This window comes from Rousettus aegyptiacus, unplaced genomic scaffold (genome assembly GCF_014176215.1).
Source record: "Rousettus aegyptiacus isolate mRouAeg1 unplaced genomic scaffold, mRouAeg1.p scaffold_m13_p_3, whole genome shotgun sequence".
In the NCBI taxonomy this organism is placed as follows: Eukaryota; Metazoa; Chordata; class Mammalia; order Chiroptera; family Pteropodidae; genus Rousettus; species Rousettus aegyptiacus.
In genome coordinates, this window is record NW_023416306.1 from 66458296 (window position 1) to 66473537 (window position 15242).

Consider the following 15242-nt stretch of genomic DNA (forward strand, 5'->3'; position numbering starts at 1 on the left):
AAAATACTTATGTTACTTTGTGATGGGTTTGTTATTTTTTCAATGAATTTATAAATATTTAAAAAATATTCCAGTTTTAATTTCTAATATGGTAACTGTTGATATATATAACCCACATAAACAATAGAGCATCAAGATTTTCAATCATTTTTAAGAGTATGAAGGAGTTTTGACAAAAAGAATTGAGAACCACTGTTTTACAACTATTGCATTTATCTTACAGCATCCCAGTTCCCTTTCCAAATTTTAACTGTATTCACAGAATTTGTCACTATCAAACATTAAACATTACATATGTAATAATAATTATATATTTTTATTTGTTTTCTCCATATGCCAGTCATTTGTCTATCTGCTCTCAGATCCATTCCCTACCCTCTCTCTGCAACATACACTTCCCAGGATCCTTTGCCAAAGACAATGGGACGCACTGTCAGGAGGATACAGGAGGAGAGCAGAGCCTTCATTCTCTTTCGGCCTCCAGCGGTACTGCCTCTTCTCCTGGGTTCCAGTTCCTCTTAATGAGCCTTTCCTTCCTCTGTGCTCCCACGGCCTGTGGAGCAGCTCAGACTCTAGTATTCCCTCTTCTCACTTTGTTTGTCTAATCTTAGGGTGCAGTGGCTTGCGGTTCTTGTTATTACTACCTGTTGCTTCACTTTCCCAGTTTGACTTGTCAGCTCTCCTCACACTTTGGTGGAAGAAACTTATCTTGGCTTCCTCATTTGAAAATAGGGCTAATAATAATGGTCAATCAGGGGTGCTGTGAGAATTAGAAAAAAAAAATACATAAAGGACCTAGCATACTGCTTGGCTCAGAACTGGTGAAAAAATGTTAGTTAATATTATTGTTAGTGTATTTTAAACTTTGAAATTACTGCCTTACATAAAAAATAGAATCTGTTTCTTTCAGCTGTTGTTAAAGTTTCGGTTATTAACTGAGATTCTAATGGATGTAGAAATTATTTTTCCAAGATAACTACTGTAATTATGATATGATCAATAGCTTTTCTCAATTTTTACTTCGGTTGGAAAAGAAATGTGCAGAGAACACTACAGGAGAAATCCTCCTGTGTAATCAAGCATTACAAACCATAATAAATCAAAGGTCTTCCCTTTTTATATCATCGTGAAAGGAAATAAAGCTCAAATGTATGCAGTACTTAATTCTCTACTGGGAACTTGCTAAAAGCTTTATCTATATGCATTATGACACTTAATTCTTATAACCTTGCAAAGTAGGTATTATTATCATTACCTCCACTTTCCAAATGAGGAGATGGGCTGAGAGAGGTTCAGGGCTTGCCAAGATCACATAGCTCATAAGGAGAGAAACAGATTTGAACCTGGACTGAAGATGAGCTCTTATCTGTAATCTACTTTTGTAAAACAAAAATAAAGACATCAAACCACATCCCATGTGATTTTGATAGTTCCTGCTTACAGATTGTTTTCTAGGAGACTTGGTACCTATAATTAATATACTTGCTCTTATTTTTCTTCAATGACACAGAAAAACAGATGCCCTCAACAGCAGGCTTTCCCCCCCACTTTAGGATGAGCAAATACAAATGGTTTATCTCAGGGCTATAGGAGGTAAATTTCCAATATTCGATTACTTTCTTCCCTCTGCTCCTGGTGGCAATGGGAGGATTCCCTGGCTGGGTCAGGGAATCAAGGTGATGTTGAAGGTAGTCATCCACAAGGAATTCCTGGTGGTCCCCAGATGCCAAAGTTCCACTGTGTTGCCACAACAGGCAGTGGGGCTCCCTCCCTTCAGCTGTTCTGGAAGCCAGGCAGGAGCCTGCCATTGCTGGCAGATTCCTAGAGAGTATGTCAGGGGGTGAGCAACAAAATGAACACCTAACTACTGGCTGGAGTTTCTCCCTTACATGATCAATGCTCTCCAGTCCTGGGATCTGGGGCTAGACGATGTAGAAACACCAAAAACCTATTGCTTCCTTTGAAGAAAGGTTTTTTCTTTTCCTGAGAGAGAAGAAACCACTTCAGCTTGTACGCCACAAAGATAAACATTTTAACTTCCAAAGGCATGCCCTAATAATCAGACACATCACTAAGGAGATATCACACATGAAAGGATTCTTTGCCAACTTCTCTCTAAATACTGAACTCTCTCTGACAAATGGAAGTAATAGCTAAGTGACAAAAAAAAATTCAACTACCTGACAATTTTTAGGAATACATCTGTTCCACAGCATAAACTATATGGCATCAATCAAACAATTTACAGATGCATGGTAGTAATTTGTTCACCATGTGTCCACTTACTGCAGAGTGTTATGCTAGGAGCTATATCCCATAGCAGAAACATGAAGGTAGAATTGGCTTCATGCAGGCCATGTGGCCTATGAGTGTGAAACCTCTTCTAAAGTTCTTTTGAGGACCTATTCCTGGTTCTGGCAGTCAAGGCCATGCAGTTAAACTCCACTGATTCCCTAAGATATAGCAAAAGATGAAAGGAACATGGATTATCAATTCCGCAGCCAAATATTTAATATAATTATCCATTTTCATCCTAGGTTCTTTCCTTTCTCACTTGAATTCACCTGATGAGTCTATTTCATCACACTGACATTGTGTGATACTGAGGCAATGAACATTTAAAATATACCCAACATTGTGCTAAGTGTTTAAAATGTAACATGTTATTTTATACTCTCATTAATACTACGAAGTAAGTACTTTTACACGCATTTTACAGACGAGGAAACAGGTTTAGAGAGATTGAAAATTCACTAGCAAAAGTTAATAACTGGGATTCGAACTCTGGTCTGACGGACTAATGCTTCTGTTCCTCTTACCACTGCTCATCTTCCCAAGCATCCATTTTACTAGAAGACTTGAGAGAAAAAATGATTATGTGACAAAAAACAGGGATAGAATTATCATTTAGAATATGAATTTAACACAAATTTTTAAAGCTAGAACACCAAGAAAGGTCTTGTCTACAGATACCTTACAGACAATCCATGTCCCTAGACCCATAAAAATATTTTAAAGGATCTAGGGTAGGCTAATTTGTTTGGCCTCCCTTCAAAATGACAATATTTAAGTATCCATAAACCCTCTATCTAGAGAGGTAGAGAGGGCAGAGAGAAGGCTCTGGTGTCAGGGCCCCGCTGATACGCACTGCTCAAATAAACAAAAACCTGTGCTGTCTTTAGAAGTCAGTTGGGACCTCAGTGATAATTATAGTATGCCCTTGGGGATCTCATCCTCACTTCAAGTGGCTTATACAATTGTTCCTTCCAGCTCCATATTCTGGTATAGGCAACAGTTCTGGTTAAGCCATTTTTCTTCATCCCATTGCACTTCCTGATATATTTCTACATCCCTTACAGCCTGGCCTCCCTCTCCACAAACCACTGGCCCTCACAATGCACCCTCCTTTGGCTAAGGAAGGGTGACACCTCTACAACCACTAACCCAGTAAAAACAGCAGATGCTCCCACCCCCATCCCAATAAGCCTTTGCTTTTCATCTCTGCTTTCCACTGAATATCACATATCCCATTTCCCTTCCTAGCTGATGCTGAAATGCAATAACTTGTTACCTGAGATATGGTCCATTAAAATTACATGGCACAGGTAATGGAGAACTCAGTGCAAGTGGGGACAGCAGGTAATTAACCTTAATTTACGGCGCTTCTCTGGGCTGCCTATCTCCACTCCCTTCTCTATGCTTAGCACATGGAGGTCCTCACCATTTCTTGGAGGTATCTCCTGGGATTTGTTGAGTGGGATGGTTATTTAACACTGTCCTTATTAACTCAGCCACCAAGTCACAGCAGTATTGGGTTAACAAGGTGGGGGCAGGGAATTGTGACCATCACAATAGGCCATCAATTCTCCAGGGACAGTGGGCGTAGGGAAAAGTGGATTCAGCTGTCTCTGCATATTTTCTATGAATAGACAACTGAACAAATTTGAATAGCACCAGAATCTAAGGAGACAAGATCTAAAAGGAGCAGAAGCTTAGAGTTCCCACCAGGAAGGACCCAGTACATTTTGCACCATATGCAAGGCCTGTTTTCATGTCCCTTGCAGTGGCTGTTGGGTTTGTCTTAGAACATTCCCTGAGGTCAATTTAACATTGGATGCAATAGGCAGGGGTAAATCAAGAATAAGAATTCTGCCGATTCTGGGGTAAGAACAGACCTGAGATGGGCTGTGGAGCTGGGGCACCTTGGGTCTAATTTCTAGCTCTGCCTATGTGACCCTGGACAAGTTACTTAATCTTTTTCTTCTGTGAAATGGAGATCATAGTACTTGCCTTTACACTGTTGTTTGACTGATTAAATGACATAACACAGCTAAAGTATTTAGGGAGTATGCATTCAGAAAATGACAGTTTTATTATTATGCCCTCCCAACTAGTAAATTCATAGGGAGTCAAACAGTTTATCACACCCCTAAGACAAATCACATTTCCAGAGCCTTGGAAAAACTAGTTCACAGGGCTATCGTGGGGCTTCATTCACAGCACTGAGTTGTCTGAGAAACATTTTCCCATCCTCTTGAGAGATCAAATCCAGGGAACCTTGACCAACTCTGATTAGAATGAGTGGTTTGTCTCAGGTGTGACTAATAGGCTATCTCCCCATTCCTCCAGCTAACTTGCTGGTTTGACACCGGACATATGGGCAGGTTTAATATTCAGTCTTCTGAAAACCAGGTGAGAAGACTCAGCCCAGTGGCTTTCTCTCTAAAGAGTTAGGTGCTCATCCCTGAAACCAAAAGTTGTTCTAGCTCCTAAAGTAACAACCAAATTTCCCAAAGTCTTTGACAGATGACAGCCTGAAGTACTTATAACCCACCTCACAGAGTGACCCAGCAATGAAGACTGCTAATTTAAAAAAAAAAAAAAAAAAAATCTTTATTGAGTTTGTAACAATGCATTTCAATTTTCTGGGGATACAGTTCAGAAACTGTCTAGTGGTGTCCATGAGTTTTGATTGATAGTCACATATAAATGTATGCAGAGAGATGACTAACGCATTTGTTTTTCAGCACCTCTTCTGGGTGCTTACGGCTCCTGGCTGGGTGTTTTCACTCATACTGCCTCATTTAATCCTTACAACAGCCCTGTGAGATCAGAATTATAATCTTTCATTTAGAAAGAAAGAAACTTTGGCTCAGAGGTTATGTGTTTGCCAATGTCACAGAGCACCTAGTCATGGCAGAGCTAGCTGACTGAATCCAAGTCTCTGTATGCAACTCCAATGCTGATTTTACCACACTGTAAATGTGTTTTGTTGATATATACTGTTTTACCAGTGTTTAGATTTATATCAAAATAAAAAAAAAAATGAGGGAAACCTACAATAGAAAATTAGAAGTTAAGATTTAAAGGCTAAATATAACCTTGGTACTCCTACACCTTATGACTGAAAAACTCACCCCTATGGACATTTTTATAGCCTGTGTTTCCTGCCATGATATTTTGAGAGAGGATGAAACTCAGCTGTAGTCTCATGTGAGCGGTTGCCAAAGGGATGCAACTATTTTCACAATTCACTTGACCACTGAACAAACTACTCATTTTAGAAAAACGTGCAAAGCAATTTGGAGCAACTAGATATTCTGGACACTATGAAAACTGCTTAAGGATACAACCGTCTGCTTTGCTCTCTCTTGGTGCCTAAAATAGGGCCTACTACCAAGAAGGTGCTTGACAGGCATTTATTGAATGAACAAATGACTGAATGGTAGTAACGGGTAGTCGTGGGCTCACAAAGTGTTTTCATGAGGGTAAGGCATCCTCTTTCCCCAATCTTGGAATGGAATCCAGGAATAGTTATAGTGCCAGTATACTCTTCAGGCATTCCAAAGGTGATGTTTTAAATAGAAACAAATGAAAACAAAACAAAACGACAACAAAAATCATTTCTTTACAAGTTATAGCAAAAATTGGGTTTTCTGAAATTTTCTCCATCCTAGACCACCTCCTAAAACCATTGATTGAGAAGTCTCTAGACATATGAAAGAAAGTTTTCAAAATAATTGCTACATGCTGTGAATGATGGTGGGTGACAGAGGCATAGATTTTTGGCCACACACTCTTGAGCTAAAACCCTGACTTCTAAATGACTTATGAGTTATATAACCTTTTTAAAGGTTATATAGCTCCTTAGCTTGTTTTAATGTCAGCTTCCTCACTGGTAAAATGAAATATTTAATTCATTGAGTTATTGTAAGAATTAAGAAAGATTAATAGTGCCTGGCACTTAGCAGGCTCAATAAATGTGAGTTCCCTCCCCATTTCTCTCCCTTCCTTTCCCTGCTCTTTCCTTGCTTGACACCCATTTATCCTAAAACTATAGAGGTAGGTGAGATCATGTAATTATTTTTTAAGTGTTCTTATCCCTGCTGTTCAAACACTTTCTAAAAACATGAGTTGGAGGAGCTCTAAGTTTTCTACTCCTTTTTTTTCTTTGAGTGTCAGATCTAAGATATTAAATCCTATTATATAACAGAAAAACAGGGAAGCTGATGGCTAGAACATAAAAATTACTGTAATTCAACAGGCAATAAAAAAATAAAAGGCTTTGACTTCCTAGGCTTATTTTTCTGTTGTTATTGCTAAAAGTGGTTAAAGAGATATAATGGAAGAAAAGGTGGTCTTTGCTTCTGAAGTTAACTGCTGTCTCAGGAGCTTTAACGGGGACATCTGCTGGCTTTTTAACAAAGGAAACTGGAGAGGGTCAAGGGCAAGTGCAGGAGACTATGGTTCATGAGGGAGCCACATCTGTTTGGTATTCTCCCAAGTGAGAAAGCTCAACTTCTGAAACAGCATGGGTATACTGGTTAAACTAGACTCAAGGAAGAGATAAAAGCTTTTTTGTCCTCCATGTTTCAATGGTGGAGATCAACAGCTGTTTATATCCTCTAATACCTAACTAAGGGTGAAGCCTTCACATCTGTCAGTATTTTTCGGCTATATTTCCTTAAATCATAGTGGGGAGGAGGTGAAGTTTGAACTCCTCCCAATTCCCAGGCAAGAACACAGAAACATGCCTAGGATTCAAAGCTGTAATGCTAAGCAGATATCCCCATTTCTCATCCACCCAGGGTCTGCTGTTTGCTGAGAATTCTTTTACTTTATCCTGACAGACATCTTGATCATTTTCATGGTAATGACTCATGGCAGCACAAAGATCAAAAAGAAAAAAAGTAGGCTGAAATAAGGGGGAGAAGTAAGAGGAGGAAATGGATTCTAACAAAGAAAGTGGCTCCTAAAAATAAGTTATTTGAAAAGCTAGCAACAATATCATCCAAAGGCCAATAACAGAAGTGAGCAGAATGCTGAAGAAGACCCTCAGGGTGGTGGTAGATAATGGTGGTTTTCACTGACCTCTAACATTTCACCTTAGGAAAGTTAAATAGAAAAAATTGAACTCCGTGGAGGCAAGGTACAGAAAATACTCAGGATGGTGATAAAGGGATTTAGAGATATGTGTTTAACTTCACTTTGATCACCAGTACCATAGACACATTGGGACTTTATAGAGATTATTTTTCCATCCATCCTCCCACCCATCCATCCATCCATCCATCCGTCCACCCATTCGTCCGTCCACCCATCCATCCTATAACTTATAAGGCACAAAGACTGGATCTCGTACTGGGATTTTCAAAAGAATAGGGCATATTCCATAACGTTAAGTGGTTTATTTTTCTAATGAGTGAGAGGATATGATATAAAGAATGCATGCGCATTCACTAAATAAAGACGATGGTGATTCCAGAAGGAGAGAATAACATGGATAAAACCAGAGAGGTAAGAAACAGACAGTTTCTGGGGGATGAAAAGTATTCTGAGCGGTTATAATAAATAGAGGAGTGAGTAGAAATTAAAAGTGGAAATTCTTAGGTCTTACCTAGGAGATTCTGATTTAGTTGTTAAGAGGGAGGACCAAGGAATTTGCATTTTAAACAGAATGCCCAAACAAAAGTTTGACAACTCTAACTTATATAGATTCACATTTCCCAAAAGATGCTAATGACATTCCATTAAAGAAAAAAAAAAAAAGCTAGCAGGTTCAAATTGGAAACACCACATACTAAAATATTATTCCTTTCTTAGAGATTTATAATGCGTGTTAGCATGTTAAAAGTCCTGCAGTAAAGAAATCAATTTTACTCAGCATTTCCCCAACTTATTTTTCCATGGAGGTAGGGGTGGAATTATGGTACACCTATTAAAATCTCTCAGAAATGTGATGACAGAAAGAAATCTAACTATGGGAGGTGAACACACAGTGTAAATTATATAAATATGCCTTACTGTTAAAAAAATAAAAATAAAGTTGCTCTAAAAATGAGGGGAAAAAAATAAAATCTCTTAGAACACCGGTGTACATGATTGAGAAGAGCTGAAACAGATGATTCTGATCAGGTGAGTATGTTCCCTAAACCCACTGAATGGCTAAAGAAATGCCTAGAAAAAGATAGCAAAGTCGATTACTCTGGAGGACATGGTGGCATCCACTAATTTCCTACAAGCAAAGTCTAAAACCACATATGATGTCCTATATTCCAAGCTGACCACAAGAAGCTTCTCACTCTGAAGTAACATACCATGGCTCTGTGATATTATTTCTGGTCACCAACTCCATATGGTAATCGCAGCTGCCAGAGAGAATAGAGGCACCCAGAGTTCAAAGCATCAAGGAGCAGAAACAGAAGGGGAAGGACAAAGAAGTCTCCTTGCCCACGTTTATCTTTATTGCTATCATATGTTCTGCACAGAGCACTGGCAGTTGCTTACAGTGCTTTTGGAAAGAAACATTCCTCCTAGCAACAAAAGAATCCTCTGACAGTCAAAGAAAGTGCAAAAAGACGTGAACCCAAGAAATTACCGCCCCTTGGAGGTGCCTATTACATGGCTGGGGGTGAGGGGGTTGAAATCTGTCTTCTTCCTCCCATGTTGGTGAATGAAGGGTTTATCCTACCCCCACCTCCTTTCTTAATGGGGGACAGCAGAGGGAAGGAACATGAGGGAACTGGACAAGTCAAGGCAACAACTAGAATTCTGAGCAAATTGGTTTTGTGCTGAATATTTCAAGATGTACATACTGCCCTAATCAATTTATAGACTTTTTTTCTGGTATTGACTTAATTACTTCCATACGCCCCACCTCAACTTTCCATATGCCACGTGGGGACACACAACCCAACTAGAGGTGAGTTCAACAATGTGTTTCAAATACTTCTTTTATACTCCAACCATCTCAGAGCTCTTTTTTTTTTTTTCCAGAGCTTTTTAATAATACTTTCCAACAGCACAAGTATTTTTTTCAATCATTCCACAAATATTTCCTGACTGCCTACAAGGGTTCCAGGGCACCGTGCTAGATACTGGAGATACAACAGTGAATATAAGAAGATTCCTCTTTGCCAATGAACCTAGGGCCTAAAAATAAATGTATTTTATATTCAGCCTGCCAGTGCATGGAAAATCTAATCATCAGCAGCATAAAGAAATACAAGAGGTAGAAAAGCTTTGGTCCTTCTCCTTGAAAAGTTTTATGACTCAGAACACAAGGGAAACAAAAGCATTTGCATTTCAAGTGTCCTGGTGAATCTAGCAACCACACAAAGGTCTGACTTAACAGTACAGCCTGGAATTAATAACCTAAAATTGGGAGAGGGAAGGATAGAATGGCAGGATCTTAATTTTCCCAGAATGCCATCTACTTGTTCATTTGATCCCCACACAAATCCATGGAGTCTCACACTGGGATTTCTTAGCCTGAGAGATGAATACCAATAACTGCGCCAGAGTTACTGTAACTTTAACTAGTTAATTAGCTAAATAATAAGAACCTTACCAGAATAACTGAGTGGGTTTGGAGTCTAGTCCTAAGGAAGCCAGCATGATCAAATCTAACATTTTACCAAGTCAATGTTCCTAGTATGTGGTATGATGTGTAATTTCATGACTGAGGTCCATGAAATGATTGCAAGTGATCCAAAAATGCTATTTTTTCAAAATTTCAATGAGTTCTTAGCTATGGAAAGAGAAACTGCAGGTATGTGAGTGATGGAATTTGGGGAAACATTGGTAATGGGTGCTATCCAGCATTCAAAGTCAGTCCTGGAAGAAGCCTCCAAAAACTTTCTCAGCTTGGGTAGGATGTGACAAAGTAACCAAGAAACATCATGGACTCACCCACACAGGTTGGAAATATGTCCTCATTGTTGATCTGGACCTCAATCCAATCCATGAGAAGGTTCATGTACTGGGGAGCTGGCAGCGCAGTAGGCTTCTTGTATTTGAGGTCATCCTGCCACCGATACTCATATTTGGGGCCCCCTGACATCACAGGACAGGTCCGTTCGGTGCAGAACTCACAGATGGTGCCATAGATGAGGTTGATCCGATTGAAGAAGTCCACCACGTGCACTGCCACCCAGTCGTTCTGGTCTTCGCCACTGGGCAGCTGCACGGCCGCCTTCAGGTCCACACCGGAGTTGAGGGATGCCTGAGCCCGTTTGTGGAGCTCAAACCTCTGTGTGCCAGGTTCAAATTTCCTCTTGGGCCGGAAGGTCTTGTCCTTGTTGAATACCTGCTTCAAGGCTATGGACATGGTCTTCTCCTTTCCTTCCTTTGTTTTGCAGGAAGCGAAAAGGCACCTGGAAATTTTCAGGGAGAGATCACAACCCAGCAGTGTTTTCCAGCCCTCTGGCCCCAGTCTTGCGTCTTGTAGTTTTAAGCTATTTTAGATGGTCCTTTCCATCTTCCTCTTGAGTAATCTCCAGGGGAACCTCATGTTTCTTCCTATAGGCAGGAAAGAAAAGGGTCTCATAAGTACCCAGTTTGCATTTAAGAACTGACAAAGGCTCAGACCAGATTTCCACCTTGCATTTGGCTGTGCCCACTTCCAGGTATGTGGATGAGGAAGAGATTAAGCCAAATCCCTGGGAATCTGCATTGGTGATTCAAACCATGCAAATCACCAAATAAGTAAAGGCATATTACTCCTTTTCCTCATGGCCTTGGTCAAATCTCTGGTGACTCTTCCCTGTGTGATTATAGGCTCAAAGGACCTCTCGAAGGTCATAAGGATGAATATGGTAGACATGACCCATCCCATCCCACATATGCTCCTTTTGAGAGCACCTGTTACACCCCCCCCCACACACACACACACCTTGCCCTTATTGAATAAGCATAGGACCACTATCCCCATCCTCCTGGATACAGCTGATTGGAGCAAGGGTGGCTATCACACCAAGCTAGCTAATAAGAATATTTCTCCTGGGAATTTGGAATCAGGCTCCAGTATATGTTAGGCACTATCTTTGAGAAGTGATGAGAACTGGGTCTAGCTGAGCCCTATTTGGACCATGTACAGTGCAGCCCAGAAAGCTGGTCTGCAGAGAGGAGAAGGAGGAGAGAAAGGAAGAGAGAAGAAGAAGGAAAAGGAGATGGGAGAAGCCACCTACACACATAGAAACAAAGACAAGAGCACAAGTGGCCACATAAGAAGAAGAAAGAAAAAGAGACAGTGAAGAGAGAGTAGCTTCCTTAGTTCCTGAAAATCTTCTAGGAACTGATACCAATTCCTTTTAAGGCCTCGCTGCGATTCCAAGCCCTTGGGATCCATATGTTTTTCCTGAATTAATCAAATTCCTTGTTTTACTTTGGCTGACTTGAGTAGGTTCTGTTTTTTTAAGAGTCCTTAATCGTGACAGCACTTATCACTCCTATAACTGCTCATCCTTCATGTCCTTAATATCACACCCTAGACAGAACTTCGAGGCAGAGCTATCCAATAAACCTTTCTGTGATAATCCAAATTTTCCACATCTTTGTTGTCCTATATGGTATCCATAAGTCACACGTGATTATTAAGCACTTGAAATGTAACTAGTGTGACTGAGGAACTGAATTTTTCCTTTTAGTTAATTTTAATGAATTTAAATAGAAATAGCTACCTGTGGCTAGTGGTTATCATATTGGACAGTATGACTTTGCAGTCTTTAATGCTCTCTTCTCATTTGACCCTTAGAAAATCTTGGCGAGGTTTATAGCAGATTTATAGTAGGCACAGTAGATTCGTAGTAGGTATCATTATCCCCGGGTCTCCAAGAGATAAAATTACTTGCCTAACAACGCTCTAAAGCTAGTAGGCTGTAAGGTCGGGATTGAAATCCAGTTTCTTGTCTCCTAGCAAATGTTCTTTCCATGTGGCCTTATATTCTAAAAAAAAAAGATGCCCTTAAACCTTTTACCCAGACCTTCCATCTACATGCTCCCCAAAGATCACAAGTATAGATTGGCTGGAGGTAAAGACTGTGTCTTTTGACTATAACACCTGAAACAATAAAATGCATAGAAGAAAACATAGGAATGAAACTCAAGGAACCTTGGACTTCAAGAAGATTTTATGAATTTGATCTCAAAGGCAAGGGAAGTAAAAGCAAAAATAAATTAATGGAACTATATCAAACTAAAAAGTTTCTGCTCAGCAAAAGAAATCATCGACAAGGTAAAGAGACAACCATCTCAATGGGAGAATATATTTGCAAGCGATGCCTCCGATAAGGGCCTACTATCCAAAATATACAAAGAACTCATATGACTCGATAACAACAAAAAGCCAAATGATTCAATCAAAAAATGGGCAGAGGACCTGAACAGACACTTCTTCCTAGGGGACATATAAATGGCCAACAAACATATGAAAAGATGCTCAACATCTCTAGCTATTAGGGATATGCAAATCAAAACCACAATGTGATACCATCTCACATCTGTTAGAATAGCTATAATCAACAGGACAAGTAATAACAAATGTTGGAGAGGATGCAGAGAAAAAGGAACCTTCATACACTGCTGGTGGGACTGCAAATTGGTACAGCCACTATGGAAAACAGTATGGAAGCTCCTCAAAAAACTAAGAATTGATCTACCATATGATCCACCAATCCCACTACTGGGTATTTGCCCCAAAGACTTGAAAACCCATATCTGAAAAGATATTTGCACACCGATGTTCATAGCAGCATTATTCACAGTGGCCAGGGCATGAAAGCAATTGAAGTGTTCTATGATAGACGATTGGCTAAAGAAGTTGTGGTACATATATACAATAGAATATTACTCAGCCATAAGAAGAGATGAAACACTGCCATTTGTGACAACAAGGATGGATCTTGAGATAATCATGCTAAACGACATAAGCCAGACTGAAAAAGTAGAAAATCACATGATATCTCTTATATGTGGGATATAAACCTAAAAGCAACAAATGAACAGGACAAACAGAGACTCAGGGACATGGACAATGGACTAGTGGTAACCAGAGGGTAGGGGACGGGGAGGAATGGGGAGGTAGACAGGGTAAAGGGGGTCAAATATAGGGGGATGGGAGGAAGATGAAGTGGGTAAAGGGGATCAAATATATAATAGCTGAAGGAAACTGGACTTTGGGTAGTAATCACACAATAGAATATATAGATCTCAAATTATAATGTACACCTGAAAATTATAAATCGTATTAATCAGTGTTACGCCAATAAACTTAATTTTAAAAGATTAATTAATTAATTAAAATAAAATAAAGACTGTGTCCTGTGTCCTGGAAACAGAGAGGAGACAAACTTATTCACTCACTGGTCAGTCCTTAGCCAAATGAGCCAAGAGTTGTGGCCAGATTCAGAAGGACCCATCATGGAATCTGGAACTGAATTAAATAAGTTAAAATGAACGGAAGTGCTCGTTCCCAAACTAGAAGGGTTTTTGTCATTCTATACTCAAACATGACTTGGTATTGTCTTCAACCTTAGTTATTCAAGCAAAACAAAACCAAAAAAACAAACAAACCACACCTGCGACATTTTGATTCCCTCTCACAGACTGTCCTTGTGCTCAGAACTCCTGACCATTTAGCCAAATGCCTCTTCTGGACACTGCTTACAGCTCTGTATACTCACTTCCTCCCTCTTATCCCCACCCTCTTCCTATTAGATTTTCATTGAAATTCCATATGCTGAGGTGTTTTTTTTTTTTTTTTCCTTCTCATACAGCATTGAGCATACACATGCCCCACAAAGAGACCTTTGTGGAAAAGCAGGTCATGTGACACTCTCTGCCTGAGACTGTGAAATCACATTCCTGGGTACTTCTGTATGTCACCAAGAAGGGTATTACCGCACAAACTCTGAAACTCTAGAAAAAGAAATAACAATCTCTTCTTCAAAACAATACCTTCCCAAAGGCTTAGCCTACCTGAAAAGAGGCTTAAGAAAATTGAGAGCCTTAAAAGAGCATTTCCAAAATAAAAATATGAGTTAGAGGTTGGGAAGATAAAGGATGGTGACTACTTGTTTTTGTTTGTCTGTTTTATTTCTTTTAAAAGAGACAATAGTCTCTCTCTATAACAATTGCTTAATTGCTAACAGTAAAGTAGCAACACCCCAACAGTCACCCCCTCCTGTCTTTAGCAAAAAACATGTGTTGTTTTGTTAATCTGATAATGAGGGTACCATTAATTGCCAGGGCCCTCAAAGAAGTCTTCTCCCACTCACTGCCTTACATGACCCTTGATGCCATTAACTGCTCTGTTTCTCCATGGTCAGGTGTGTCTGCTTGCATGGACACTAGAGTGGAAACCGCCCTCCACACCAGAGCCAGGTTCTCAGCAAGTCCCTCTGGTACCCGAGAGTGTGAATGCGACAGAACAATTAGCAAATTCTCCACACCGCAGAGCCCCTCAGTGGCTGCTCCTCACAAATATTTAAATAAATATTACAACCTTGTTTGAGGTTTGGAGACTTTTCTTCCTGAGATACTTAGATTAGAGAGTCTTCAACCCCTGGGCTGTGGGCCAGTACCACCAGTCCGTGGCTTATTTGGATCTGGGCTGCACGGCAGAAGGTGAGTGGCAGGCAAGTGAGCGCAGTTTCACCTGTATTTGCAGCCGCTCCCCAGCGCTAGCATCACTGCCTCAGCTCCACCTCAGATCATCAGGCGTTAGATTCTCATAGGAGAATCGTTGGTGCCAAAAAGGTTGGGGACCACTGACTTAGATAATCAACTTCAAGATATCGGTCTCTTGAACTGGACGGGGGTTCATCCAAAACTTTAACCAGCTTTAAAGTTACTTTCTTTTCGCACCAACACAACAGGCCTACCTGAGGGAAAAGTCATCTTTGGAAGATTATTTCTCAATGAAGCCTCCTAATGTGCTGCTCTTATTAAACTCTACTATGTAC

General features: G+C 40.0%; 1 protein-coding gene across 2 annotated transcripts in view; it reads right to left on the reverse strand.

Moving 5' to 3' along the window:
* MOB3B (MOB kinase activator 3B) overlaps window positions 1-15242 on the reverse strand; it is a 172703-nt gene that overhangs the window by 101339 nt on the left and 56122 nt on the right. For both annotated transcript variants that reach the window (XM_016156272.2, XM_036239496.1), the window contains exon 2: window positions 10192-10800. In XM_016156272.2, the coding sequence (XP_016011758.1) occupies window positions 10192-10609 (418 nt within the window). In that variant the 5' untranslated portion in view covers window positions 10610-10800. The remainder of the gene's footprint in view (window positions 1-10191; window positions 10801-15242) is intronic.